At 43.2% G+C, this 25,509-nt stretch overlaps 2 protein-coding genes across 3 annotated transcripts in view; both read right to left on the reverse strand.

Moving 5' to 3' along the window:
* Nucleotides 1–1,257: 1,257 nt before the first annotated feature.
* Nucleotides 1,258–23,681, reverse strand: CPN1 (carboxypeptidase N subunit 1). The gene is made up of 9 exons (XM_027062834.2): nucleotides 23,210–23,681; nucleotides 20,452–20,648; nucleotides 15,520–15,675; nucleotides 12,147–12,329; nucleotides 10,758–10,869; nucleotides 8,008–8,147; nucleotides 6,652–6,751; nucleotides 4,430–4,548; nucleotides 1,258–1,534 (listed from the first exon to the last, which is right to left on the reverse strand). The coding sequence occupies exons 1-9, from the start codon at nucleotides 23,430–23,432 to the stop codon at nucleotides 1,421–1,423; spliced, it is 1,344 nt and encodes a 447-aa protein (XP_026918635.1). The 5' UTR covers nucleotides 23,433–23,681; the 3' UTR covers nucleotides 1,258–1,420.
* Nucleotides 15,557–25,509, reverse strand: part of ERLIN1 (ER lipid raft associated 1) — a 66,123-nt gene continuing 56,170 nt past the window's right edge. The window contains exon 14 of one of the 2 annotated variants that reach the window (XM_027062837.2): nucleotides 15,557–15,675. The gene's annotated coding sequence lies outside the window, so the exon portion shown is untranslated. Of the gene's footprint in view, nucleotides 15,676–23,277; nucleotides 23,385–25,509 lie in introns of those variants that run through there. The other variant, XM_027062838.2, reaches the window with a different exon arrangement.

Genomic DNA, 25,509 nt, shown 5'->3' on the forward strand with positions numbered 1-25,509 from the left:
CTGAAGTCGGACGCTTAACCGACTGCGCCACCCAGGCGCCCCTATGTTTATTTATTTTGAGAGAGAGCGAGACAGCAGGGGGAGGGGTGGAGAGAGAGGGAGAGAGAGAGAATCCCAAGCAGGGTCCATGCTGTCAGTGCACAGCCCAATGCAGGGCTGAATCTCATGAACCCTGAGATCATGACCTGAGCCAAAATCAATAGTCAGACCAACTGAGCTACTCAGGCACCCTGAGAATTCCTTTTTAAATGGGAAAAGATACATTTTCTTCTATTTTCCTTTTGACCACAGATTGAGAGATGGCCAAAGTAACAGAAAAATAAATCATGTGTTAATCCCAGTCTTGACTGGCCTCCTGAAGAGGGTGAATCGTCCCAGTGAAAGCACCTCTTATTTTCTGCTGGGGGTGGGAGTACTCGTTGAGAGGCGCTAAATCACTCGATGTTAGTTAGTTAGTTGGCTAGTTAGTTAGAGGCCGGGGTTGGGGGAGGTAGGAGGGGCGGGAGGACATGGAACAAGTGGAAGAAATTGGAGCCTGCCCTGAGGCTGAGCTCTGAAACGGGGTGCATGGGGAAGAACCCTCACCAAGCCCCAGGCACAAAGGACCTGGAACCCCAACATGCCCAGCGGGAGCTTATGAACTTGTGTGCTTGTGACTACACATCTCTTCAAAACCTTTACTAACTTCTTCTTCCTCAGTAACACTTTTAGCACAAATGGGCTCTGGGGAACTCAGCGGGGTGGACAGTGCTGGGTACTGTTGGCACAGGGACAGGACAGAGCCATTCCATAGAGGCGTCTACATTATACTTACAAACCCAGAGAATGTTCTGAAAGATGTATGTTGTGTAAAACGGCCACGTACGAAAGTGAGTTGCAGCGGGACTAGGTATTTGCCTGTGAAATCCTTTTCTTATTAAGAAACTATTGGCTATTGTTGAAATGGTCCTCTGGGATTTCAGAAGACTTAGTCACCCGGTCTTGCTATGGGAACAGCATCAGTGACGAATCATCTCAGTCTTTCGGCCATTCATTCAGAAATCTCCCTTGAGCGTCTGCTATGTTGCAGGCTCGGTGCTAGACTCTGGAGGCAAAGCAGCCAATCAGCCCGAGCTGGTCTCCAGATGCAGCGCGGACTGGCACGGAGCCTCCTGGATGCAAACCACAGCCCCAGAATCGGGAAATCTTACTGAATCCTGCTGAGTGTGTGCACCGCCACATCAGAGGGCTAACCCCGGGAACAGAGACCATTTGCAATTGTCGTGAATACGTTTATATTTAAATATGTCCTAGATAATAAAATAGAAAGCATGCTTCATCTGATGGGAGAGCAGGAACAAGCCTTTCTAACGTGTCACCCCAGCGCTGTGGATTTCAGGCAGGGACTCTCTGGGGCCGCTTCGTCTCCTCATCTTCTTCCCTAGCTGACCCGGGGCTGCACTTTCTTTGGTAAGATTCTGCGTCCGTGCCCTGGGCTGGGAACTCTCCTCGTAGGGGTTGCTTGAGGGATGCTTCTCTTGAGATGGAAGTTAACCTGGAAGAAAGAAAGAAGCAACTAGGTGGGGAGGGGAGTCAGTTTTCCATTTCCTGGAATTCCAACTGGGGAAGAACCTGTTTGGACCTGGTTTGACCACACTTCCAGGTCCTGAGGGCAGGGCACTAGGGAGCATTAGCACAGCAGCGGGCCACAGCAGCACCACGGCATCCAGCCTGGCTAACGTTCCCAAGAGGAGGTACATAATCACTGGTGATGACATAGGGTATACCTGGATGAACTTAATATACATTTATTTTATAAGTATGAGAAGAAAATGACATCCACACTTCAAACAACAATTTCACTGATACTGTTGCTTAGGACCAGAGCTATGACGGATGGTTCCATAATAATCCCCTTCATGCCGATGTGTGAATCACAGGTGTTGTGCTCAGGCATGCCAATGAATACCTCACATCTTCAGATCTAAACCTGCTGCCGTAATTGCTTGAAAATATAGATAGTGGAGATGATACAGATTATTCATATGGATTCTTAAATTCCAAATTTCCATGTGCAGTGAACGTGTCCTTTCTGGCATAAGGCTGAAACCTGCCCTCTGTCTGTGGCCTGCAGATGTGAAGACGCTTCTGACTAAAAAGTGTAGGTCTGCGGACTGTGGAACCTTCCTAGGAGGAGGGAGTGGCACAGTGTTCTAACCACATTCCCCTGAGGGATCCCTGGCTTCCAGGCCTTGGAACAGTCTGAGCTGATGAAGCCAGCTGGGAGTTGAAAAACATGCACGCAAGCTCTCCATGGGGTCATTTTCCGCCCCTTCCACGAAAATCCATAGCCAGCTTTTCTGCCAGTTCCCCAAAGTAGAGGAAATCAGAGCTAATTACTTACATCATTACCATTTCTTATATAGTAATTCAGAGAGCTAGGAAAAAGAGAGAGAAAGAGAGGGAGAGGGAGGGAGGGGAAGAGAGAGAGAGAGGGAGAGAGGGAGAGAGAGGGAGAGAGAGGGAGAGAGAGGGAGAAGGCAGCAAAATAAAGGAAGGGCAGGACAAGGAAGGGAGCTGACCTCTGGCAGGCTGTGGGGAAAAGCAAAGAGGACACGGGACTCTGGGAGATGGTGTGAAAGAGGCTTCACCGTAACATGAAAACCCTCCAGTAAATAATCCTTTTTTCTTTTTTCTTCCCTTGGCCAGACGGATCTCTGTTTAGAAAAATGAAAAGAGTAAGTGGCTCTACCGTGATCAGCAAATGGATTCTTAGTTGTTTTCCCCTCTGGGTATCATGTCCAAAAGACAACTTTTTTTTCCTTTCTGGGGTATATTTGACATAATGATGGGCTATCTTAATTTACTGAAAGGCTATATCACAAAGAAGTGACATCTTTTGAAGTAGATTACTTAAGAGGCTTCGCAGTCGTTTGCACCTGGCATTGAAGAGGGCTTGCCACGCAGGGCACAGGGCGGAATCCACCCGTGAGGCTGCCTATCAGCCATTTGACTTTGGGGGAGAACGAGAAAAGGGCTGGAGGCTGGTGCGGGGAGAAAGCTGGCTGAGAAACTGGGGCCAGATAACAGGTTGCAGTGGGAGCTGCCTGATCTGTAAGTGGAAGTAGTTTATAAGGGGCACGAGCTAGGACTAGCAGGAGGAGAGGGGAAAGGGGGAACTATCTAGAAACTTCAGAGGACTCTTTAGAGGACATAAAGAACTCTCTACTTGGGTCCTCGTGTTAAAACCTGGGTTATGCACCCAGGTTGTGAGCTTAGCATGAGGTCCTTCAACACACTGGCTAAGATGGCAGCCCTGAAGGCCCCAGAGAGGTTCCAACGGGGGCTCCACTCGCTCACTGTGTGACTTTGGGCATGTTTCTTCTCTAAGTTTGTTTCCTTGGCCATAAAAGGGAAGACTTACGTGTCCCTGACAGGGATGTGAAGGTTAAATGAGATAGTTCTGGAAAGCTCTCATATAGTGTCTCATACATAGGAACCATTCAGTAAATAGCACCTGTAACTATTGAGGACAACAAGCTACTTGACTGCAGAGTCAACAGAGAAAGGGGTGAGTGGGTCTGCTGGGCTCTAGGGTTGTACAGAGAAGGAACTGGACAGAGCAAGGAGGCCCCAGAGAAAAGCAGACCTGTGGGGAAACAAGGTCTGTAGGTGCTCATTAAATAGAACTGCCTCATTACCTCTTCCTTGCTTGAGAAATCTGAGGACTAGTGTCCATGACCTCTGAGCTTCTTCAGCTCTGGGATCTTAATCTAATATGACCAAAGCTGAAAAGGTCCAGGCAGTAGGTCAAAAACGTTCCTTGCTTCTCGTCCTACCTATAAAAGCCAGCTGTGGCCAGCTGAATACCGGGGAGTAGCTGGCTCTTTGGCCAAGGTGAGTGGAAAGCAAGACTGCCGGGCACACGGGGCACCAGGAGGGGGCAGAGTGCCATCTGGTGGTAGTCCTAGTTGACCGCACAGAGCAGGCAATCCAAGGGAGTGGATCTGGGCAAGGTCTGTGGGATTATAAAGGAGCATTTGTTGAGCACTTTCCCTGTGGAAGTCACTGTACTAAATACTTTATGTGCACTTTCCCATTCCAACCTCTTATAAAGGAGGTGCTGTTCACACCAACTTACAGAGGAAGAAACTGAGGAAGAATAATTAGGTAATTTGTCCAAGGTCTCTGGACAGAAGATAGTACTTTTTAGAAGAAGACAGTGCTTTTCATCACTATGCTATGTGAAACAGAAGAAAGAGAAAAAGCCAAAGGAAGTGGGGAAGGACATAATAGGAGAATGACAGAAAAAAAATAAGCATATGAGAGCAATGAATTTTTTTTTAAGTGAAACAGGGAAGCTCAGCAGTGATTAGAACCATGCAATAGGCTGTTTGTGACTTTGTGTAAGTGATCTTTACAGTGCTCTGTGAACATCAGCCTAACTCACCAGTTTTGGTTCTCCAGGACCCACGGTCACGGTCACTGTCTCTGGGTCGAACCCCGGTGCTGTGGCAGTGACAGTGTAGGTACCTGGAAGCAGTAGCCGGAAGTAATCGCCATGGTCACCTAAAAGTTACAAGAATAGAACTCAGTCTGCTGATTAGAAATCTGCCATTTGGGGCCTTGAGAAGACAAATGATCTGAGGGTTTTAGCTGACCACAAGCTTGAATTTTTTTTAATAGCATGATGAAACTGGCTAAGATCTGAAAGAATCTTAGGCTATTTTATGTAATAAGAGCATGGGCTTCTCAGCTCATGGGAAGTAGAAGTTTCACTGTGCTCTGTACTGAGCACAGCAGTGTGTTTAATTCTAGACCCTGTATTTTAAAACAAACTCATGTCCAGCGAAGGGTCACTGGGAGATATGCTGAAAGATCTATGAATGTTTTGTGTGGTAAAGAAACTACATGAAACTTCTGTTTCAATGTTTGAAAAGCCACTGTGAAGAAATGACATCTACCTAAAAAAATAAGAATGAGAACTATGAGTTTAAACTGTAGGAGGAAGATTTTGCTAGAAAGAAGAAAAACTGCTGTGACAAACAGAGCTATTGAAAAAGACATGGATGCTTTGTGAAATCGTGAGCACTTAAACAGAGACTGAATGAGCATCCCTGGAACAGCTACACAGTTGTGCAGTGCACAGTCTGAACTGATGGCCATGGTCCTGCACTAATGGACAGGATGGCCCTGGGTTAGAAAGCCAGCCGTCGGTGGTGTTGTATGTATGTAATCTTATATTGAGTCAGAGGGCTGGACTAAATGACCACTGTAGGTCTGATTTGAGAATCCTATTTTTAATATTTCTTCCATCGCCTTCTAAAGGGGAAAATAAAATTCAAAAGAAAGCCTATTTTTCTATGGCAGGGATATACCATTTTGGCTAATGACTTTGTATCTCTTTAGAAACAATTGTGACCATGCCTTTAACATTTAAGTGTATAGCAATGCATAATTGAAATAGTAAATGCAATTAAGAATGAAACAGGGGCGCCTGGGTGGCTCAGTCAGTTAAGCTTCCAACTCTTGATTTTGGCTCAAGTCATGATGAGTTTGAGCCCCACATCAGGCTCCTTGCGGGGCTGCTTAAGATTCTCCCTCTCCCGGGGCGCCTGGTTGGCTCAATTGGTTAAGCCTATGACTCTCAGTTTCGGCTCAAGTCATGATCTCATGGTTTCATGAGTTTGAGCCCCACGTCAGGCTCTGTGCTGACAGTGTGGAGACGGAGATTCTCTCTCTCCCTCTCTCTACCCCTCCCCCCGCTCATGCTGTCTCTGTCTCAAAATAAATTTAAAAAAACTTAAAAAATTAAAAAAGATTCTCCCTTTCCCTCTGCTTGTCCCCCCATCTCTCTCTCAAAAAAAATAAAATAAAAAATAAGTTTAAAAAAGAATGAGACACACAATAAATAATAAGGCAGTATCTTCTCTGCCCCTTTAAATGCCTGTAATTTCTTTTAAAATACTTTAGCAGAAGCAGTGAATTATCATCCATATTTTGGACAGTGTAAGTTACACCCCAGGGGCTGTCATTTTCTTAACTGGGAACTTACACCCAAGAATGGTTAGATAGCATGTATCATAAAGGCCCAATTCCAGATACAGCTACGACTAGGGCTTCGGCTATGTTTATTTGTAATCAACACCAGATGCTTTTCTAAATAGCATAATGAATATTGGCAATGAGTTTCTTCAGTAGTGAAATGAGTAATTTGTCAATTTAGCATAATGAGTGTTGGAAGTGGGCTCTTATTGGTGGAATTAGCGGTATTCAATATATAGTGATTGGCTGGAATGTTTCAAAGACATTCCCTGCCTGTGCATGAATAGGGTATGAAAATCTAGCAAGCCCTGAAGTTCTGAGGGACGCCCAAGGTTTGACCCCTAAACGCAGGTCCAGCCACTGGTATGGAGGATTCTGGTTGCATTGGGGCTTGAACTCACAAACCATGAGATCATAACCTGGGCTGAAATCAAGAGTCGATGCTTAACTGGCTGAGCCACCCAGGTGCTCCCCTGTCCCTGTTTCTATCACCTTTCCTGTCCCTACCCCCAGTGTCCTTGACACCCCTGCTAGTCTCGCTGGTGTACAAACTGGCCTCCTGATATGCTGAAAAAAGGTGAGGACATGAAGGCTTCCCTCTCACTCCACCCAGCAGTGGCCACCTACCCGAAGTGACGTCATGGTTAATCCCACTAACAGAAATGACAGCCTCCGCAAGGTTATTATAATTCTCATCAAGCACCATTCCCTTGATGCCCTGGTGTACCTGTAGGAAAGTTTACAGGGCACAGTTAGGACCACAAAACAGGCATCCAGTGTTTGGGAGTCCTCAAAGCTTTCTCATACATTTTTGCCTTTGATCTTCACAAAGATTATGGTAACAGCCGCTTGATTAACTTGGTCTCTCTGTCTTCCTGTTCCCGACAATCTCTTCTCAACAGAGCAAGTTGACCCCTGAGAAAATCTAAGGCAAATCACAACACTAGCCTATTGTCTATCTCTATGGAACTGACTACTGTTGACACTTCATGTAAGTAAAATTATACAATAGTTGTCTTCTTGTGACTGCCTTATTTCTCTTTGCATGATGTCCTCAGAGTTCATTCATGTTGTGGCATGTCTCAGAATTCCCTTCTTTTTAAAGGCTGAAGAATATTCCATTTTATGTCCCTACCACATTTCATTGATCCATTCATCCATCAATGGACACTTGGGCTGCAACCTGGGTTGCTGTTACCTTTTAGCTATTGTGAATAATGCTGATATTAACAAAGATGTGCAAATATCTCTTTGAGATTCTGCTTTCAGTTCTTTTGGATATATGCTCAGAAGTGGGATTGCTGGATCATAGAGGCTATTCTATTAGTAATTTTTGAGGAACCACATACGGCTCTTCATAGTGGTTGCATCATTTCACAGTCCCAGCAACAACACACAGGGGTTCCAATTTTCCGCATCCTTGCCAACGCTTGCTATTGTCTGTCTTTTATTTTAATTTTTTTTTCTTATTTATAGAAGCCATCTGAATGAGTGTGAGGTGGTATCTCATTGTGTAATTGATCTGCATTTCCCTAACAACCGCTTGTTGGGGGCCTAGCACTTCCTGTTGTGCCCACATCAGGGAGCCCCTTCTCCCCTAGACAGCTGCATGATCCTCTCCCTCACCTCCTTTGTGTCCGTTTCAATTCATTTTCTCCATAAGGTTTTCTTCACTACATTTTGCATCTAACATGTTATGAAATTTACTTTATTATTTTGTTCATTGTCTATCTCTCCTAACTAAAACATAAGCTATATATGGCAGGGAAATTTGTCTGCCCATAATCCCTAGCATACAGTACTGTTTCTGACAGATAACTGTGCTCAATAATGTTGAGTGAATAAAATGGCTCAGTAGAAGCAGCCCAGATGTACTGTACGGAGTCAAAGCAGAAGTCAGCACTGAGCCTCACAAAAACCCTTGCTACCATCAGAAAACACATCTCTTTCTGTAACTAGGAAAGTTAAAGAATAGGATTTTACCTGTTCCAGGAATTGGATTAGGGCTTCCCGATTACCCAGCCATTCACGCTGTAATTCCTCTTGGCGGGGAAACTTGTCACAACTCAGTTCCAGTGTGATCTCAAAACAGTTGGTGTGGAGATAGTTAAAGTCTTGCATTCCTGAGGGAAAGAGAGCGGTAGCGGATCTGCAAAACCAAGATCCCACAAATGCCCCACCTCAACTCTTTTTTCTTTTTTTTTAATTTTTTTAATGTTTATTTATTTTTGAGAGAGAAAGAGCGTGAGTAGAGGAAGTCCAGAGGGAGAGAGGGAGACACAGAATCTGAAGCAAGCTTCAGGCTCTGAGCCGTTAGTACAGAGCCCAAGAAACATGGGGCTTGAACCTGCAAACTGCGAGATTATGGGGCTTGAACCTGCAAAATGCGAGCCGAAGTTGGACGCTTAACCAGCTGAGCCACCCAGGCGCTCCCCACCTCCACTGTTGTTAACCAAGATTTCTCCTCCACCACCACCACCCTACCCCTCTGTGACCTTCTATTCTACCTCTTGATCTCCATTTATTTTTCTCCTCCATAAAATCTTTCCCCAATTTCCCAGTTTTCTCTCTTCATAAATGCCCATTTTGTTATCACCATCCTCTCCTTTTCTCCATCTCAACGCTTAAATTCACTTCTTGACCTCCTTAGCATTTCCAAAGTCTGCTTTTAGTCATGCCTTGATATTAGACTGCACCTGTACTGATTCTGGGGGGACAGATCTTCTCTCTGGGTGATGATGTTCTTCAGACCCTGGAGCTTAGAGATGAGATAGATATCTTGTTTTCACAACCCTCCTCCTATCTGAGACTGCTGCACTAACCTGAGAGCAGTTAACTCAGGAAAACAGGCCCCTGAAAAAACAGAAGGCAGCTGTAGTTCTCTTCCATCTAATGCTTGTCTGCGTCTATCTTCTACATTATTCAATTGAATCAATTATTTTTTTAATATGTTCCTGATCATTAGAGTGGTGTTTATATCACAAATGTGTTTGGGTTAAAAACTATTCATTTAATCAACTTTTACCTGCTCTAAGTTAATGAACATAAGCAGCTGTTGTAGAAAGAATGGAGAAAGCTGAAGAACAACTGTGACCTCTTACATTGGATCTCTCTCTGCATCAGAATAATGTAGAAGGCTGTGTCCAGACAAATACAGGTTTCTGGGCCTTAGGTATGGGGTGAGGTCCCCTAATCTGCAGTTCTAACAAGTTCCCAGCTGATGCCAATGACGCTGGTCCAGAGACCACACTATTGGAACAATCACTTTAATGAACTGAATAACCTTGGAATTGTATCAGCTTATTTTGGGGCAATGATTCTCAGTGGAAGCATGGGCCATGCTTTCTCAGATGATGGAAAAGGGGAGAAAAAAACAAGTACAATTTGGAAAAGTATATTTGAGATTTTAAACGGTGTGGGGGGCACCTATTGCTTTCTTAACGCAAACTAAAAAAAATAAAGTTCAACAACATCTTCTTACCTTGTATTCAAGCAAGTTGTCAGCCACAAGAAGTCTACCACTTCCCAGTACATGGTGACTCCTTAACCTTCCTCCTTCCCACTTTCCATAGAACCAGCCATCAGTTCAACCCTTACCAGGGAGCTTTCTGTTATCTGGGCTCTGTCCAGGTCAGATTTGAAAGGATAGGAGAGACAGCTGCTAAAACATGACGCCTAAAAGAACCTGGCTTCCTGCTTCAGTCTCTTCCCTATCTTTACGGTCACTGTCTACCAAAGGTTCATAAACAGACTTCTTGCCTCTTGGTGATGGGGAAGGCCCAGAGAATGAAGAGAGAAGCCTCTTGCTCAAGGTTTCTGCTATGCTGTCAGTGGCCAATGTCCATGGCAAACTCCAGCTCACTAAGAGATGGGCAGACAGGGCACAGAGAGCATATATCACAGGAACTGTTGGCATCTAGGCCAGCTCCTCTGGTCATCTGCTGCTCTGTGAGGCATACCTCCATGCTACTTAGAAAAGACCCTAACATCTATAAGCCATGCATTTCCAATGCTTTATGTACGTTGTTTTATTGAATTTTCACATCAAAATTATAATGCAAGTATTGTTATTCTTAAAGTACAGATGAGAAAAAGAGGCAGAGAGGTTAAGTAATTACCCTGAAGCCACATAACTGGTAAATGGGCAAGCTGGGATTCAACCCAATGTACCCTTACAGCCATACTCTTAACCACCTGACTACAGTATTTCCCTCCTATGCCCTAATCTATTACGTAAACCACAAGTTTTAAAGGACCACATAGTGGGACACCTGGGTGGCTCAGTTGGTTGAGTGTCTGACTCTTCATTTCGGCTCAGGTCATGATCTCAAGGTCGTGGGATTGAGCCTCGAGTCAAGCCCTACATCCAGCCCTGCATTGGGCTCCATCCACTCTGAGCATGGAGTCTGCTTGGGACTCTCGCTCTCTCCCTCTGTGCTTCTCCCCTGCTCTCTCTCTCTCAAATAAAACAAATAAATAATAACAAAAAATAATAAAATAAGAATTAAAAACAAAAAATAATAAAGTACCACAAGGTATCCCTACCTTCATTTTAAAGAATCAGAACATGACATTAAATGCCAACTTAAGACTTCTCCATTGCTCAGATCTCTACTTGAATGCAAAATTCTATAGTATTCCTGTTGTTTCCCTGAGAAAAAGTGATAATTTAGGAGAGATGAGCCCTATTCCACCTCAACTTAAAGCACTGTTGTACCCAGGACTCTTCTTACCCTTGCTGAGAGAATACCAGGAGGCCCCATTGGTGATGCCGTCTGGGAAGTAATCCCCACAGTTCCATCCCTGGTGCATCCATCCATGTGCGTAGGAGTACACCTTGGCCAGCTGCGGGTAAAGCGGGTGGAGAACGACCTGAGTGCTCCCGACTCCTCGGCAATGCTCACACTTAGAAGTAGGGTGATACCATGAAGCCCCACCCTGTATAAACAACTCATTACTTGCTTTAGTGAAAGAAAATACCAGCAGGCATAGGGAGAAGGTGTGTGTGTGTGTGTGTGTGTGTGTGTGTGTGTGTGTGTGTGTTGGACTAGAGTTAGGAGAACTGTGTTCTGATTTTTCCACCTGCCTGGGGATAAGTTTCAAGTGCAAAGTGAGGGGTGACACGAGGTGACATATAAACTCCCTTCTAGGTGTACCATATTCTAGCCTAATTTTATAAAACAAGGAGCAAGTAAAATAGGCCTTTACCATGAAAAGAATTACAGTAGAACCCTCTACCCTCTACACATGGTCTCCGTTACTTGTGGTCAACTCGGGTCTGGAAGCAGATGATCCCCCTTCTGACAACATGTCAGAGGGTCAGTAGTAGCCTAACACTAGATCACAATGTCATTCCCCTTTATCTCACCACATAGGCATTTTATCATCTTGTATCATCACAAGAAGGGTGAGTATAACACAGTAAGATGTTTTGAGAGAAATTCATTTAACTTTTATTATAACTTATACATAACTATAGCATGTCATTCACATACTTTTTATTATAATATATTGCTATGATTGCTTTATTTTATTATTAGTTATTATTGTTAATCTCTTACTGCACCTAATTTGCAAATTAAACTTTGTCTCAGGTATGTATAGGAAAAAATTATATATAGGGTTCAGTACTATTGCAGCTTCAGGCAGTCACTGGGGGCCTTGGAACACATCTCCCATGGATAAGGGGGGAATACTGTATATATTAGGTGTGAGACGTGTGTGTTGGGGGAAGAGGAATATATGCGGAATCTCTATAATTCCCTTTTAGTGCTACTTTATAACAGTGGAAAAAGGAGATTACTAGAGAAAGTTATAGTAATCTATTTTCTTTGCAAAGCAATAACTGGTGTTATTCTCTATGGAATTCATTAATTGATGAATTGGTAATTAATGTTTATTATTTGTATCAATTATACATTACTACTAATATATTAACTATAAAATAATCTGTTGATTTTAATCTCTTGATTTTATTTGAACTATTAGGTAAACATTTTTTCATGCACATGGTCTATTTTTCATTAACATAGCCATATTACCATAACTTTGTAAATCAGACCCCCTAAATCCTCTCCTGAGTCCCACATTCCTCTGGCCGGACAAGCTGCCATTCTGCATACCTTCTGGAAAAGCTTGTCATCGGGTGTGGGGGTATTGGCAGTGCGGCGCACCCCTCGGACCCGATGCTCCAGGGACTTGTCATATGGATAATTGGCCACCACTGCTCCTCCGTGGAGATTGGCTGAAAGAACAAAGTTGAAGGAGCGGATCCAGTGGATCACAGCCTCAGTCTCGGGCTCCACCTGTGGAAAGACGAGGGGCTGGCAGTGAAGCTGCAACCGGAGGTGCCATCCAAATGAGTTTGTCAGGAAGTGGCCCGAGAGGATAGTACGTCTGAATAAAACAAAGAGTGTCCTCCTGGATATGAGAAGAGGAGATGGGAAAACTCTGGTCTTTTGCATAATAGTTTGAAAAATTTAAGTGGAAGGATGGCCTGGGTGGCTTAGTCAGTTAAAGCATCCAACTCCTGATTTTGGCTCAGGTCATGCATGACCTCACGGTTCATGGGTTTGAGCCCTGTGTCGGGCTCCATGCTGACAGTGTGGAGCCTGCTTGGGACCCTCTCTCTCCCCCTCTCTGCCCCTCCCCCACTCATGCTCACTTGCTTTCTGTCTCTAAATAAATAAATAAACTTAAAAAAATAAAAATAAAAATAAAAAATGAAGTAGATGGACTCTTTTTCAAAATGACATTAAAATTGGGATGTGGAATCCCAACATACAAAGTAGCTAAAGGGAGAGCATTTAGGGAGGTGAAACTATGGTATATGATACTGTAACAGTGGACAAATGCCACAGACCATAGAATGTATACCATGAAGAGTGAGCACTAATGCAAACTATGGACTTGGGTGACAATGATGGGTCAAGGTAGTTCATCAAATGTAACAAATTACCACTCTGGCTGTGGGATGTGAACAATGGGAAGCAGGGAGTATATGGGGACTCTGGACTTCCCCTCAATTTTGTTGTGAACCTAAAACTGCTATAAAAAATGAAGTCTCTTGGGGCGTCTGGGTGGCTCAGTCGGTTAAGCGTCCAACTTTGGCTCTGGTCATGATCTCGTGGTTTGTGAGTTCGAGCCCTGCGTCAGGCTCTGTGCTGACAGCTCGGAGCCTGGAGCCTGGAGCCTGCTTTGGATTCTGTGTCTCCCTCTCTCTGACCCTCCCCCATTCATGCTCTGTCTCTCTCTGTCTCAAAAATAAATAAACCTTAAAAAAAATAAAAAAAAATAAAGTCTCTCATTGAGGACTCATCTCAGCAGGCACAACTCGCGGCTGCTGAGAAACTGGAAGTTCAAGATGAAGATGTCTCAGGCATTCAAGAAGGCACACAGACTCCAACTGTACAAGAGCAGAGTAAAGAAGAAGTTGATGAAATAGGTGTGGCAATTAAGGACATAGAACTGGTCACGTCACAAGCAAATGTGTCAAGAGCAAAGGCAGTCCCAGCCCTGAAGAGCAACAGTAATGACGTTGTAAATGCTATTACGGAATTAACAATGTAACCATCTGAAAACAAGAAACTTTTTTTGGTGTTTCAAAAGAATAGCTGCAGCTTGGTTTGGAATTTTGTACTGTTTCTATCATTAATAAGTTATGACTTCTTCTTGGATGAGAAGAGAGAAAGAGAGAGAGGTTTGAAGAGGGTGGCATGGCTGGAGGGCTCAGGGCCCCGGCTTGGCTTCTTTCTGACAACAAGGAAGGGATTCTCCAATTTACCCATTGCTCCAGTGGCTTCTGAAGCACCTCTGCAGATATTAAGGGCTCTAGTAAATACATCTGGGAAGCTGGTTGACACAAATGATTTTCAACCTCCTCTTTACACTACTGCATCTGCTGTAATGTTGACAAGTAGAACACACTCCTGTGGTCATATTCAAATTTCATGGATTAGATATAGTATGATATGGGCCAGTCTTGCCTAAGTAGTTGAATTCCACCCTCTTGATTGCATATTATGTTCCTAGTGAGTGACAGCATTCTAAAGAAAGCCGTGAATCTACTTGGATTTGCAGTACAAGTAAATAATTTACAGTCTTCAGTGTTTTCCCTCCTCTCAGAATGGATTTGCTTAGAGGTTATGTGGTGTTAATGTGTTAATGGCTCCCCCTGGACTAGCAGTCAGCTGAGAAGGCCCCCATCTTTGCCATTCCTGAGGGACTGGATGAATAGGGTTGAGTCTTGCCCGATCAAAATGGATAAGATACCAAAGGCACCAGTCCTGCTCTGTGACCAGGGCTCAGATCCTTTGAAGCAGCCCCTTCTCCATGTCCTAAGCCACCATCCATCAGCATGAGGCCAGCTTCTCACTGCTCCTCTCCCATCAGGAGCAAGAAGACTTACTTTTCATTGCCCTTTTTTCTTCTAATACGGAGAAAAAGGAGCAGTGGAAGTTCTAATTACTATTGGCTCAATTACCTTATTTTACTTGGACAAGTTTAACAAATCAGGACATCCTTCCGGCTAGATATGCCAACTACTACAAAGTTAGTTTTGACTTATTATTTACTTGAGCCAAGGGCATAGTTGCTATCTGAAATCTAAACTTGTTAGCAATGACTCTGCCTCATTTTCAAGGGGGAAAAACTGAGACTATTCTTTCTGGAAACTCCCAATAGAAAGCCTTACACCTGCAATCTCTAAGTTTAAATATTCACAAATAGAATGTTTAAAGTACCTTATACAGTAGAAGGAACAGGGTGGTGGTGGGAATGCTCTGAGAATCACAGTGGTTATTCCCAGGAGCACTCGCATTACTACGGGTGGCATTCCAGGCCTCCAGGCCTGGGTGCATCAGCTGGGCTCCTCAGACTGAGAGGAAGGGAAATGACAGTAAGGTAAAGCAGCTGAGAGTTAGACAGAAAGGGCAGAGGAAAACTGTAGGAGTGAGCTGCCTGAGCTTCCTTCTGTAGCTAATTGTTGGTGAGCACACAGTTCATCACATGTAAGAGAGATTTATCTACAGAATGCTAGAGTCCTCTTTTGATGGGATAATGTGGTAGAAAGAATGTTGCCTTAGGAATCAGAAGGCCTGGGTTTTAATCCTGAGTCCACCAATTACTAGCTGTGTAGGTGTAAGCCAGGGACGGATCTCAGCCCTGCTTTGTATGTTCACTTCACAGCATTACAACGATCAGCTGAAACACTGGCTAAGTAAGCATTTTGTAAAATGGTAAAGTACTGCACAATGGTATGATAACCGCTTTCACTTCACTACCACTAACATCAAACAGCATGTGCTCTGGGAGGGCCTCTTTGCTGGGGGAGAGAGTGAATACAAAGAGCGGAAGATATAGTTCTTGCCGCTCTACACAGATTAACACAGAGTTGAGTGGATGCTTAATTCGTGCTTGTTTAATTGATGTGGAGATTGCGAGAAGCGATTCCAGAAGCTGATTTACCCGCTTTGGCATGAACATTTCATCTCCTACCTGACTCTTCCAGTTGTCTGGGAGGGGCAGGTGGTGGTTAGGGCCTCCGTGTTTCTCATTGTAGTAGACATAGGTGTTGAGGTCGGGGAAGTTTCGGTTCAGGTCCACTCCATTTGCGTTGTTCCTGCCAACCAGGTATCCAGAAATGTCTGCGCCCTAGCAGGAAAATGGAGAAACGAGAAAGGAAGATTTCAGACTGGATCCTATATTTGAAGTACACTGCATAGTTTTGGCGGGGGGGGGGGGGGGGGGGCGCATTAAGTTAATCTATCAAATGATGCACCATTTTCTCCATTAATTTATCCAAAGTCCCAGCGGTGGGGTTCACATTTCCCTGTAAACCACGTGTTGATGGTAGAGATCCCAGGAGACACTCTGACAAGACTGGATGTTTCAGGATAATGGGAACCCCTGTTTTTAAAATATGGCTTTATTGAGGTGTAATTTACATACCATAAAATTCACCCATTTTAAGTGCACAATTCAATGAATTCTAGTTCCCACTGAGAAGAGTCGTGTGAGCATTGGCATAATCAAACTTTGAAGTATTTCTAACGCCCTGAAAGGAGACCTCACGCCCATTCAATCACTCCTCATTCTTAGTCCAGCCCTAGGTAATCACTCTCTGTCTCCCTAGATTTGCCTTTTCTGGTCATTTCAGTAAGTGGGATCACACACTTCAAGTTTGGCTTTTATCACAGGACACAATGTTTTTTGAGGTTCCTCCACGTTTTAGCATGTGTATTTCATTCCTTTTCATTGCTGAATAATTTTCCATTATTTAGATTTACTATGCTTTGTTTACTTACCAATTAATAGACTATTAGTTTCCTAGGGCTGCTGAAACAAATTACACAGACTGGGTGGCTCATCACAACAGAAATGTATTCTCTCACAGTTCTGGAGTCCGGAAGTCTGAAATCAAGAGATCAGCGGGGTCATATGCTCCAAAGGCCCTAGAAGAAGGTCCTTCTTTGTCTCTTCCAGCCCCTAATGGCTGCCAGCCATCCTTGACACACTCCTTGGCTCACGGATGTATTGCTTCAATTTCTACTTCCATTTTCACAGGGCTTCTCCCTGATGGGTGTCTCTGCATAGATTTCTTTCTTCTTAGAAGGACACCAGTCATATTTGAGTTGGTCACCCCAAGCCAGTATGATTCCACCTTAGCTTGCATATGTAAAGACTCTATTTCCTAATAAAGTCACAGTCAGAGGTTCTAGGTTAGACACGAATTTTGGGGAGGGTGCTACTCAACCCTGTACATGGACATCTGGATCATTTCCACTTTTTGGCTACAGTGAATAACGCTGCTATAAGCATTCATGTACAAGTCTTTGTACAGATGTATGTTTTCATTTCTCTTGGGTAGACACCAACTAGTAGAACTATTGGGTAATAATTGAAGTCTATCTGTAACCTTTTCAGAAAATGCTAAACTGTTTCCAAAGCAGCTACACCATGGAAACCACCCCCACTGTTTTTATTTTTTTTAATTTAGGATCCTTGTTTACCTTTCATCTCATCAATGTCAACCTCCTGCATTCCTTTATTTCCCTGCTCACACTTCAGCTTGTTATCATTTATTTGGTCATTTATTCACTCATTTGTTCATCCTTTTAGCCAATCAACATTTACTTAAGTGCGTCTCTACTCAAAGTCCTCTGAAAGACACTAGGAAGGGAGATAATGAGACATTATGCTTACCTTCCAGGAATTCATAATATATACGGGGAGATAGATATATATGTAAATAATTAAAATATATAAAGTGGCAGAATAGTGATATGTTCAAAGGCCATCACAAAACTGAAATGCCATCTAATGGCATTAGAGAAGTGGAGGAGTGTTCACTGGAGCCCTGTGGATGGAGAGGGTGGAGCCCAAATTAGTAGCAGTTCCTAGAAGTGGGGTGAATGGATGGATGTGCTAAGCTAAACACTCACAGATGTACTACCACCTTCATATTAAAAAAATCTTTATTGTTCTTAGATTTCTCTATTTTTCATGGCACTCTGCTCATATTTTATTCTTATATCTTGTTGAGAACATAATTTTTTTTAAAAGTTACTTTAAGTTCCCTAATTCATTCTGCTCTTATATAAAATATCTGTATGATTTTTCAGTTTGGGGTTTAATTTTTCACTTCTATGAGATAATGATTTTCGTCATGCTTCCAGTAGTTTTTCACTCCTTGCTCATTCATATCAATGTAGCTCACAACTGTCCATATTAACAGTTACATTAATTTACTTATTAGTTGATTTGCCACTCACATCAGATCGTTAGGCTGCAGGTAAAGAGTTTCCTTAACAGAAAGTTCCCATAAACAGGGTAGGTGGTGTATTTGTTTCCTATTCCTGCTGTAAAAAATTACCACATACTTAGTGGTTTAAAACAACACAAGCATATTATCTTACAGTTTCGGAGGTCAGAAGACTGAAATGGGTTTCATAAGACTAAAATAAAGACACGAGCAGGGCTGTGTTCCTTTTGAGGTCTCTAAGGGAATCTGCTTCCTGGTTTTTCCAGCTTCTAGAGGCCACCCACATTCCTTGGCACAACATCTTCAAAGCTCTCTGTGGCCTTCTGCTTCCCTCTTCCACATTTAAAGCACCCCTGTGATTGATTACACTGGACCCGTCCAAATAATCCAGGATATTTTAAAGTCAGATGATTATTTTACCTTAATTCCACTTGCAACCTTAATTCTCCCATGCCATGTAACATAACATATGCACAGTTTCTAGGGATTATAATTTGGGAATCTTTAGTGGGGTGGAGGAAGGGGAGATTATTCTGTTTTACCTACAGGTAGCTTTAAAGTTTGGTGGCCAGGCAGGTCTTCCCTGTATAGCCCTGCAGACAGGTTTCCTCTGGGTATGGCAGGTAGTTCTGGAAGTCCGAGAACCTGATTAGGCTTCTCTTGCACTCGGGTTCAAGCTCTGCTCCCTCTGAACAAGTACACAGCAGGTGAGCAGAGGTGACTGGCTCCCCAGAGATGGCTCTAGGATTTACAAGGCTGGCAGGGATTTCCCCCACTTCCCCTCACCCCACTTCATTCTACAAGAGATGTGGGCAAGTCTGAGGTTCTCCGGTTTCTCCACTGCAATGTAGGGAAGGTTCAATAGAAGGAAAGCAACCAGGCTGGAGGTCTCCCCCACATCTCTTCCAAATTTTCCTGCTGTTTTGGAAACTCAAGCCTGAAGATGTTAATGTGCACCTCTCTGATTTTCCAGTGGAGGAACAAAGCTTTCTTTTTTCATTTGATGAGTTGTGTTGGCAGGAAGCTGTGAGAATGCAAGGGTCAAATTTGTGTTTCATTCAGCATCTTGGTTCCATTCTCCTCCCTGCCTCTACTTACCTCCCCAGCACTATTCTTAAGTAGGTTAAAAATGGGATGGGCCAAAAGGACAGACGCCTCATGGTTCTACTTGTACGGGATAGAGTGGTCGGATTCATGGAATCAGAGCGGAGGATGGTCGCCAGGGGCTGGGAGGAGGAGGAAATGGGAAGTTACTAATGAAGGTACCTAAAGTTTTGGTTGAGCAAGATAGATAAGTTCTGGAGACTAGCTATATGACACTGTACCTATAGTCAACAATACTGTGTTGTACACTTAAAATTTTGTTAAGAGCAAAGACTTCATCTTTGGTGTTCTTACCACAATAAAATAAATTTTTTTTAAAAGTTAAGTAGTGAAATCTAGTTTTAAAAATGAAAAAAATTTCAAGACTACCCCAAATAAACATATTTTTAAATTGGAAAAAAAAACCAAACCTCTTTAATTTACAATTCTTTACCCCAAACCCCAAACAAACCAGGTTTAATTAAGCACAGCTTTTAAAGGAACATATCCATTGTGTAAAGCAGATGCCTGGCTTCACGCCCCTCCCCCCAAATTCTAATTTAGTAGATGAGGGTTGGAGGGGGGGAACCTAGGAATTTATATTTCAAAAAATCTTCAGGTATGATTCTGATGCACAGCCACACACACAAAATCGTTGATTTAAAGTCAGGCACACTGACATTTTGAATTTACGTCAAGAAATAAAGTAAAAGCCCACAGATCCCTGCAAAATGTAACTCTAAAATAAAGAATTGGGGCTCCTGGGTGGCTCAGTCAGTTGAGTGCCTGACTTCAGCTCAGGTCATGGTCTAGCAGTTCGTGAGTTTGGGCCCCTGCATCGGGCTCTGTGCTAACAAACAGCTCAGAGCCTGGAGCCTGCTTCGGATTCTGTACCTCTCTCTCTCTCTCTCTCCCCTGCTCATGCTCTGCCACTCTCTCTCTCTCAAAAATAAATAAATGTTAAAAAAAATATTTAAAATAAAGAATTAAAAGGCTGAGTTTGATACTAGTAGAGGAAAAAGTCGTACATAAATATAGTAAAATATTCACTAAGCAAAGCACACAAATGTCTAATCGCTATGGTGTACACCTGAAACTAACATAATATTGTATGTCTATTATACCTCAATTAAAAAAAAAAAGAAATATAACCAAATGCATGAAAAATCTAGAATTAGCCCCTGACTTCGCCATTCTGGGCCAAGCTAGTTCTGTTTCCCTCCGCCCAGCCCAATGCAAACGGTAAGTGTAGTGTGGCAGGGAGAAGAGTATTTAGAGTAAGAAGCTAAAAATTGAGGGAAGGAGGTTTTGCAAGAGCCCTTCACACCTGGTTAGTAGTTTCCAGTTTAAAAAGCACTGTCACAGATATTGCCTCATTGATCCTCACAACAAAACCAGCAGGTCAGCCGGAAAGGTGTGGAGGCAGCCCACGTTCACTGCCTAGGGAGCCACAGCGCTGAAGCGGGTCTGCACACTGTTGTATTTCCACCGGCCTTTTCTCTATTGCACAGTGGCATCTACAGCGGGACTGGGCGGATGTTTTTACGGACTCCCCGGAGGGCTCTCGCCCCGGGGCTCAGTACCTGGGCGGCAGCCACCTCGTAGCCGTCTGGGTTCATGGACGGCATGATGTGCACGCGCGTGCCCTCCACAAGCCGCACGATGCGCTGGTTCCCGTTCCGGAACTCCTCGCACAGGAACTCCGCCAGCTGCAGCAGCAACTCGCGGCCCAGCACCTCGTTGCCGTGCATGTTCCCCACGTACTTGACTTCCGGTTCCACTGCAGGCGCGACAAGAACACGCGAGAAGAGAGAGGATGGGGAAAGTTTGCAAGTGGCAAGGATTCCTAACGTTGCACAGGGACCTTTTCCCTCTCTTCGCGTAATGAACACATGAAAATCTTATGCTTCCGTTGGGTCTTTTCCAGTGATTCCCGAGGCCCTTTTGAACAAATTACAATCATAAATGCTACAAAAATCCATGCCATGGAGCCCCTTCTGTGTTCATTACTCCTAATCTTCACAGAAAACCTGTGAAGTAGGCATCATTAGCTCCAGAATGAGGGAGGTGTGGAAGCAGCTGAGTAACCTGTTGGAGGTCACCTAGTTATTTAATAAGATGGAGGCCAAAGCCCAGGTGCATTCACAGTAGCCTGGTGCTTCTCAGAAACAAGTCTTTTCAGGTTAAGAATGGTGTTTTCACAAGAAAGCAGGCTTTCCCTACTTGGGTTATGGCATAACAGTTCCTAATCATCCCAGTGGAAAACTTAATTTTACAAATTTAAGTCAGATCATGTCACTCTTCTGCTTAAAACCCTCCAGTGGCTTCTCACTTCACTCTAAAAGCCAAAATCTTTACACAGGCTTATAAGGCACTACCTGATCTCCTGCCTAGGAGCCCTATCCCCAACCATACTGCCCTGACCTTGCTTTCCCATCGTTCACTCCGCTGGAGCCACAGGGGGCTTCCTTGCACTCACACACACCAAGCACACTCCTGTTCTTTCCTGTCTGCAAAGACTTTCCAGTTACAGCGTGGCATGCTCCATCACATGCTCAAAACTCACCTCGAAAAAGAAGCTTTTCCTAAATAAACAGCAACAACCCCCTCTCCCGCTTATGGCATTCTCTCTCTCTCCTTTAAAGGTTATTTTTTCTCTATAGCACTTTTTTTCATCTGACTTAATATGTATTTACTTAGTTACCCATTTGTTGCCAGTCTTACATGGCTAAAATTAAGGCCCCTGAGGGAGGTGTCTTTGTTTTATCCTGTTTGTTGTCTATTCAGAGTCTACAAAATAGACAATCAGTAATTGATAATCAGTACTAGATAATCAGTAATATTTGTGGAATGAATGATGAATGCATGAAAGGAATGAATGGATTAACAGCTAAATTATAGGGCATCAGAGAAAAGAGAGATTAGTGAGGGCTGGAATAGTATGAAAGAGCTTCAAGAAGGCCTTGAATGCATGGAGTGAGGGGCTAGCCCTAAAACTAGTACCCACAAGCTTCCGCAATGAACACACACCCCAAAAAACATGGTGCCTTCTATGCAAGTGTGGCTTCAAAGCAAAGTCCTTATCCTCATTTAATGACAGACTTCCTTGAGCCAGTGCCCCCCCTCCCATACCCTCCTCACTGGCCATGTAACATTCTAAAGCTGTCACAGACAGGATCCACTGAGTGTGAGGTTGCCACTAAAGGATTTTAAGCAGGGGAGTGAGAAGATTAAATATTTGGGAAAAGTATTCTGGCATCTGTGTGCTGAAGGGAAGTTTTAGAGAGTGGTGGCAGGTAGGGGTTGAAAGAGTCAGGAACCTAGTGTGATGATATAGGCAGGTTGCAATGATGTTTGGCTGGTGTGGGTGGTGTGGAAGTGGAAAGGATGAGAGAGACTTGAAACTGACAGTGTTTAGGAGGAACAGACATAACTTGGATGTCACAACTGCTCTAAGTCAAGCTATGAGAAATTAGACACAACTTCAATGCCCATCATTCAATGAACAGTTAAATACAACCATGCAATGAATATTATGCAGCCAAAATTATGATGAAGATGTACATTTACAGATATGGATATTACTTATAAAAGACTATGAAATGAGAAAAGCTGTTCTATTATGATTCCATTTTTATAAAAAAATATGTGTATGTGTGGGGGGGTTGTTAAACATGCATACAAAAAAGTCTGGAAGGATATGCATCGATATGTTAACAATGATCATCTGTGAGTGGTGGGATTATGGCGTGAGCTTTTTTGTTTGTTTCCATATCTAATTTCTATTTTAATCTAAATACAGGTTGCTTTTATAATAGAAACAGACTAACAAAAAGTAATGCAGTGCATAAAACCAATTCCCAAGACCTCAAACTATCTCCAGGATCCCATACGTATCATACTGTCATTCCCCAAAGAGAATGATAAACCCAAACCCTTTGAGGCTTCCTGACAGAACTAGAAGAGCTGATTGTTTCTGCTTATGTCTCCTGAAGCACTGGTTAAAGACAGCATAACAGCAAGGAAGAAAGAAGGGTAATGGGAGGGAAGGCAGGGGGGCTGGGATGGGAGGAGGGAAGAAGACTCACCTTTTAGCATTAAGGTCTTGAGCAAACAGAACCTCCAAAGGAGGAACAGACTAGAGCCTGAATTGGGGTTGTAGCTCCCCAGAGGCAGGAGCAATCTGAGGGCTAAGTGGGGAAATATTTAGCACAGATGGAGGAAGAGGTGATACTTTATAGGTGGAGGGGTCCATGGACTTCCCCAGAAAACAGCCCCAATTACTGGATTTGTCAGGGAAGGGTCCTGTCCCATACACTCCAAGAACTGCTCAGGGCTTACAGGGCTCGTGGATTCCAGGGTAGTCGCTGAATTCCAGCACGTAGAGGTGTCTCCCCTTCACACTGCGCCCGATGCTGTAAACCCGCGTGATGTAGGGGCATTCGTTGTGCACCTTGTACAGCGTCCGCACAAGGTCATCATAGCGGTGGTGGCGAAAGGTCACTGGGGCAACCAACTTGAAGAGAAAGAGGAGGTGGAAGAAGACTGAGAGCAGGCCTGACATCTTGACAGGCTTTTTCAAAGAGACCCACTAAAATGGGCTCCACCTCTCCCAACAACCAGTCAAAATCCAAGGGCCAAGAACCAGCTCTTCCTAGTTTCCCGCCAGTAAACACCAGTGCCACAACACCTGGCAAGGAAGTTCAGAATTGTCCCGTTCAACGCTGGAAATTATTTATGTAGCTCTGGGATAGCCACTCATCTCTCCTCCCCCATCTCTCTGATTTTCCTAATCCAGGGAAACCTTTTGAAAGGCTTTTGTACTCCCCCAGATTGGGTAGTTTCACTGATTCTGGCTTACTGATTAACTGGACTGTAAACAGGCTTCAATAAATAGTTGCTTATAACCCTTTGATTCCCAGAGAATTTTGAGAAACTTGGCTTGTGCTTATTCCCTATATTACAATTTAAGGAGATGTATTAATTAGAATTCTCTGTCCATTTCGATCAATCCCACACACTGCTGCCAGACTCTTTCTGGAGCACGGCTCTGTCTTGTCTCCTTGCTCCTCAAAAATCTTTCAACAGTTGCCATTGAGAAAATGGAAAGATGAGCCACAGGCCGGGAGAAAAATAACTGCAATTCACAAATCTGACAATATATCCAGAATACATCAAGAACTCTTACGACACAATAAAGCAACCCAATTCAAAAATGGGCAGAAGATTTGAATAGACATTTCATCAAAGTAGATATATGAACAGCTAATACACACGCACATTTAACGATGTTCGCCATTATTGGTCACAAGGAAATACAACACAATGAGATATCACTTCACATCCACTAGAATGGCTATAATCAAAAAGTCACAATAACAAGTGTTGGTGAGAATAGGGAGAAACTGGGACCCTCGTATGGGAAAATAAATGTTGCAGCCACCTTGGAAAACAGTTTTGCAGTTACCTAGAAGGTTAAGTTTAACCTTAAATTACTGTATGACCCAGTAATTTCACTTCTACGTATCTACCCAAGAGAAATGAAAACATACATCCACACAAAATGTGTACATGAATGTTCATTGCAGTATTATTTAAAATAGACAAAAAGTGGAAACAATTCAAATGTCCATTCACTGGTGAACGGATAAACAAAATATGGAACATCCAAAAAATGAAATATCATTTGACAATAAAAAGGAATAAAGTACTGGCATATTGTATAACATGGATGAACCTTAAAAGCATTATGCATGGTGAAAGAAGTCAGACACAAAAGACCAGATATTATATGACCCAATTGACATGAAATGTTTATGAAAGGCAAATGTATAGTAAATGAAAGGTTGCATAGAGCTGGGAGTGGAAATGTAGAATGACTATAAGTGGGCAGATGGTTTCTTTTTAAGATGTTAGAAGTGTTCCAAGATTAGATTGTACAACTCCGTAAATCTACTAAAATTCACTGAATTGTATACTTAAAGCAGGTGAATTTTATGGTATACAAATTATATCTCACCAAAGCTGCTTTTTTTAAAAAAAGAAAAAGAATGAAGTACAGTCCCTCCCCCCAAAGTTAACTATAAATTTACTATATAACCTAACAACTCCACTCTGGGCACCTATGCAAGAGAACAAGGACTTGCACATAAGAATGTTCATAGCAGTCTTGGGGCACCTGGGTGGCTCAGTCGGTTAAGCGTCCGACTTCGGCTCAGGTCATGATCTCACAGTTTGTGAGTTTGAGCTCTGCGTCGGGCTCTGTGCTGACAGCTCAGAGCCTGGAGCCTGCTTCGGATTCTGTGTCTCCTCCTCTCTCTGCCCCTCCCATGCTCATGCTCTGTCTCTCTTTGTCTCTTAATAATAAATAAATGTGTTTTTTTTTAAAAGAATGTTCATAGCAGTCTTAATCATAATAGCCAAAAAGGTTGAAACTACCCACATGTGCATTAACCGGTAAATAGATAAATCAAATGTGGTATAACCATATAACTGAATACTTCAACATGGATGGACTCCAAAACCACTAAGCTAGACGAAAGAAGCCAACATGAAAAACCACATATTAAATTATTCCACCTATAGGAATTGTCATACAAAAGTAAACCTACAGAGATAGAAATCAAAATAGCAATTGCCTG

The sequence above is a fragment of the Acinonyx jubatus genome, chromosome D2 (genome assembly GCF_027475565.1).
Source record: "Acinonyx jubatus isolate Ajub_Pintada_27869175 chromosome D2, VMU_Ajub_asm_v1.0, whole genome shotgun sequence".
In the NCBI taxonomy this organism is placed as follows: domain Eukaryota; kingdom Metazoa; phylum Chordata; class Mammalia; order Carnivora; family Felidae; genus Acinonyx; species Acinonyx jubatus.

Excerpts from the sequence above, each read along its gene's own strand:
- CPN1 (XM_027062834.2), bottom strand. The coding sequence starts at position 23,432 with ATGTCAGGCCTGCTCTCAGTCTTCTTCCACCTCCTCTTTCTCTTCAAG. Across the intron at positions 12,330-15,519 it reads CAGACAACTGGAAGAGTCAG|GTGGAGCCCGAGACTGAGGC; the intron begins GTAGGAGATGAA and ends GTCTTTCCACAG. Across the intron at positions 4,549-6,651 it reads TAACCATGACGTCACTTCGG|GTGACCATGGCGATTACTTC; the intron begins GTAGGTGGCCAC and ends TGTAACTTTTAG.